This window comes from Limanda limanda, chromosome 10, assembly GCF_963576545.1.
Source record: "Limanda limanda chromosome 10, fLimLim1.1, whole genome shotgun sequence".
Classification (NCBI taxonomy): domain Eukaryota; kingdom Metazoa; phylum Chordata; class Actinopteri; order Pleuronectiformes; family Pleuronectidae; genus Limanda; species Limanda limanda.
The window spans coordinates 17,214,110-17,218,545 of record NC_083645.1 but is presented as its reverse complement, the minus strand read 5'-3'; the positions used below and the strand labels follow the sequence as shown (position 1 = coordinate 17,218,545).

The 4,436-nt window shown below is 43.1% G+C and overlaps 1 protein-coding gene across 1 annotated transcript; it reads left to right on the top strand.

The window, feature by feature from the left end:
- Window positions 1-585: 585 nt before the first annotated feature.
- arl3l1 (ADP ribosylation factor like GTPase 3, like 1) lies at window positions 586-4,156 on the top strand. The gene is made up of 6 exons (XM_061080033.1): window positions 586-603; window positions 1,325-1,468; window positions 2,662-2,778; window positions 3,530-3,580; window positions 3,734-3,919; window positions 4,109-4,156. The coding sequence occupies exons 1-6, from the start codon at window positions 586-588 to the stop codon at window positions 4,154-4,156; spliced, it is 564 nt and encodes a 187-aa protein (XP_060936016.1).
- Window positions 4,157-4,436: the final 280 nt, after the last annotated feature.

The following is a 4,436-nucleotide window of genomic DNA, read 5'->3' as shown; positions in this document are numbered from 1 at the left end:
ACAGAAATGCAAAGTTCCCCTGGTTCAGCGGCACGATATAATCCTCTCTGAAGTTTATGCATTAAAGCTCACACTGCCAGTCCTCACGCTGCCCTCGGCCTCTACGGCAAAATGTGTGAAGTGTGTTTTTCCTCCTGGTGATATCTGTGTTTGAGAGTGTGTCAGGACGGAGTGTTTATTCAGTTTCCTCCCAGGGCAGGTGGCTAAGGGATAATCCAGGTAAAGCCACTGCAAAGTTGAGATGGAGGGATAGCAGAGGAAGGCGGGGGGAGGGGGGGGGGAGGGTGGATGGGGTGGCCTTTGCATGGACAGGGCTAATTCTGGCCTCCTAATCCCAGTGCTATCCACCCTCCCCCTCTCCCTGCTTGCTAACTCCACGGCGACAGTGGGGAGCAATTGTCGCCCAGGTGGACATTACCACCACATTCACACCCGTTGCACTGAACCCACCCAAGTTTACTGAGGTAGAAGAGGAAATATAGGCGAGGCTGCTGGGACCTGTTGTGCCTGGGCGACACACCTGAGCGAGCCTCACTGGAGAATGTAGCTGCAGCCCTCCAGCCGACCCACAGGAAACACGCCACCATGGGAGAAGCTCAAAAGGTAAGAGCCCCTGATCTGGAGCAACGGGACTTATGAAACCTTTGCTGTCTAGTTGATGCAGGAGAATTTCTAACGAGGCGTGACCCTGCAAATATGAAGTGTGTTTTAGAGAATGGCTTTTTGTAGATGCAGTTTTCAGCCATGATGGTTGGATTTTTTAATTCTTCAGCTTCTCTAGTTATGTTGATACCATATAAAACTATAATTAAACACCTCACACGACCCTCTAATACCATTTGATTTACAGTTAATCACATATTCGCTCCAGTATCCATCACCTTGAATCAAATATGTAAATCGACAGTGCGTCTTTAGCCTGCAGTTGTGCAGCCTGGCGTCAGACCAATCCAAACAAATGGAGAACTGTTATATAAAATATGATATGAGCAGAGATCTGATCAAAGTTTTTCTAAATAAAGCAACAGATTAATTCTTACAGAATAGTGATGGCAGCCAGAAATCAGGGCAGGTGATTGGTTGTTGGGTGGGCGGAGCAATAGGTGTGTAAGGGGAGCTTTGACCTCAAATTGGAAAGAGGTCAGTGGGATTTTCATCAGGCGCTCACTCACGTGCTCTCATATCCAAAACCCAAACATTACAAACTTGAAATATCCATTGATGAACGGCCTGTCATGATATTTGTTTGATTTCCACACTAAGATAAGTATTGAAAATATTGGAAGATGCTATCAGTCAGCGCATGGGTGCTTCCCTTCCGCAGGGCTTACTCTCTGTCATTGAGAAGCTGAAGGGATCCACTGAGCGGGAGGTCAGGATAGTGCTCCTGGGCCTGGACAACGCCGGCAAGACCACCCTGCTGAAGAGTCTGGCCTCTGAGGACGTGAACACCATCACACCAACGCAGGTGAGGTTACATGTTCAGACTCACACACTCACACGTCATGAGATCATGACGTCATGAAAGTCACACAATAAATCAGAGACTGCACAGAACTGTGCGCCCTCAAACACCCACCTTTTCAGGAGTGCTTTTAATCTTTGAGTGTGATGTGTATCTTATATTTTAATATGGGATCGGGATGTGTATTTAATTATTATTGTTAATTGCTTTTATTAGCTTTTTTGTTATTATTATTTTTATCTCAAGAACAGTGTTTTTTAGCATTGTAAAAAATTATTAGATAATTTTATTTATTATAAGAAGAAAAGTAACAATAATAGCAATAATAATAAGAATAAGAATAGGGTTCCTCTATGTGCCACAAAAATTTAATTTTTAATATATTTAGAATTTCTTATGCTGCTGTGACCCAGTGTAAGAAGAGGCAGAGGGATTGTATCTAATCTTGCTCAGAGTAATGGGATTCACACGACCTTTGCTTTTCAGACACTGTGAAATTAAATGATTGGCTGAACAGTAAACACACTGATCAGTGAAGAAAATTAGGACGTCAGATCATCTTCTCACTTATATTAAATAACCTTTCATCTGTTGATAAACCGTGTTCTCACGTGACCTTCTTACGTTTGCGTTCTCCCAACGCGTTTTCTTAGACGATCCACATAAGGCCTCTCCTTTTCGTTAACCCCCCCCCCCGTTCAGATAGGACCTCTGATATGATAATCTAATGCTCTCACAAGACATGGAGCAGATGCAGCGCCAGGTTGAGAGGGACAGCTCATCAGACATCAGGCAGAGAGGACACAGTCCCGTGCAATATGGCAATAGTCACCACAAAGCTAAATCAGACCTGACACATACACAACACATTCACTGCACTTGATCCTCCCAGTCTTATCCTCAGATTTGCTCCTCGGACGGCCCTCGGGATAAGGTTGTTACACAACCTCGCCAACTGAAACAGAAAGGAGCTGTGTTATGAAAAACACAGATTAGCTCGGTGACCATCTCCATATAAACACCCAGACTCCTGCTCGTACGTAATGAGAGTGCAGCTAAGAGCAAACAAATAGAGATTAACTTAACACGTGTGTTCAAGTCCTAATTCATAACCGACTGCGAGGTCATCTGTGCTGTTATCCTGAAGACGGTGCCGTGTGCAGCTCAGTGACTTCAGCTCTGTGTTTTCACCTCAGGGCTTCAACATAAAGAGCGTCGCCTCTCATGGGATGAAACTCAACGTTTGGGACATCGGAGGACAGAGGAAGATCAGGCCCTTCTGGAAAAAGTATCTGGAAAACACAGACCTGTTGGTGAGTGGCCTCAGTCAAATCAATTCATTCTGTGTTTGGATCTTTATTCAAAATCTGAAGCTTGTCATTGAAAATATAAAGAGAACACAATAGAAGCAATAAACAGGCATCTCACTGAGGCATGATGGGACACTTTACAGAACAAAGAGCTGATACATTAATTACTCAGGACAGGAGACATGTTAAACACTGTAAAATGATCTTGATGAAGGGACTTTCTTACTAAATTCTTTAACTTTATTGTTCTTTTTCACCTCCACAAAAGAGGTTGTGTTTTTGTCCTTTTGCTTGTTTGTTAGTTCGCAGGATTACGCAAAAATTGCTCAACAATTCTCCTTAAAATGTTTGTGGAAGGGTGGGACACCACCCAAGGAAGAACAAATTAAATCATGGTGCAGATCCGGATCAGGGGGCAGATTTTACTTCATGCTTTCTCTAACATAGGGAGATGTTTTTTCCTCCCACATTTTTCCTGATTTCTCAGAGAATAATTCATGGATCTTGATGAAATCCGTGTGTGTGCAAGTTGTTTAGAAATCTGAACCCAGTGAATTTAAATGTGGTTTCATATGGGGACTGTGTGTGACAAGGTGTGTGCTCTGGTAGTTTAAACGAGTTTTATCAAAACTGACAGAGCAGCTTCATACTAAAAGAGTCACAAACATGTTGAGGCCCAAAAACAAATACTTCAATTTTGACTTTACTTGTATTAAATAAGAGTCTGACTTCCCTGTTGTGTTTGCTCTTTCAGATTTATGTTATTGACAGTGCAGACAAGAAGCGGTTTGAAGAGACGGGCCTGGTGAGATTAATACAGCAAAAACATTCTGACTAACACCACAGCAAAACTAACTGCACACATTTAACAACATAGTTATGCTAATATACATAAATAATTGTTTGTTTTCATGTAAGTCAGTAACTGTATGAAATGTCTTTGCGTGCCTGTTTGCAGGAGCTGTCTGAGCTCACTGAGGACGAGAATCTAAAGGGCGTTCCAGTGCTCATCTTTGCCAACAAGCAGGATTTGGCCACAGCGTCGCCGGCCAGCGAGATTGCCGAGGGCCTGAACCTGCACACGTACCGGGACCGCGAGTGGCAGATCCAGGCCTGCTCTGCTGTGGACGGGGAGGGAGTTCAGGTCAGACCCAGCAGGATTCCTCCTTCAGATGGAACCCAAACAACCATATAGATGTGATCTCTGCCTACCTAACTTTTAAAATTGTATCCACATGCTATTTGACTTGCTGAATTTTACTTTCCATCTTTAAATAGTTTGAATTTGAATAAGAATCCAGCTTGACCAGTTTTACTGTCATTTCTCCAACAGGATGGCATGAACTGGATTTGCAACAACATCCTGAACAGGAAGAAGTGAACCAGCAGCGACACTGACCACAGTCAAACCGAGAGTCGGCATCTCCTCATTTCATTCAAGGGAATCAAGATATTTCACTTCATTTAAAATGAATGCACCTCTCACAGATCCTGCTCCGCTCACAGATCTGAACAATGACGTTGTTTTTACGATTTGTGTCATTTTTATGAAAATATTGCGAATGTAGCTCATTTAAATGTAACATGTCTAGCTAAGATAAGTGACTGAAGCTCCGACTAATCATTGTTCGGCCCTCAACATGTGTTTGTTCCCTTGATCC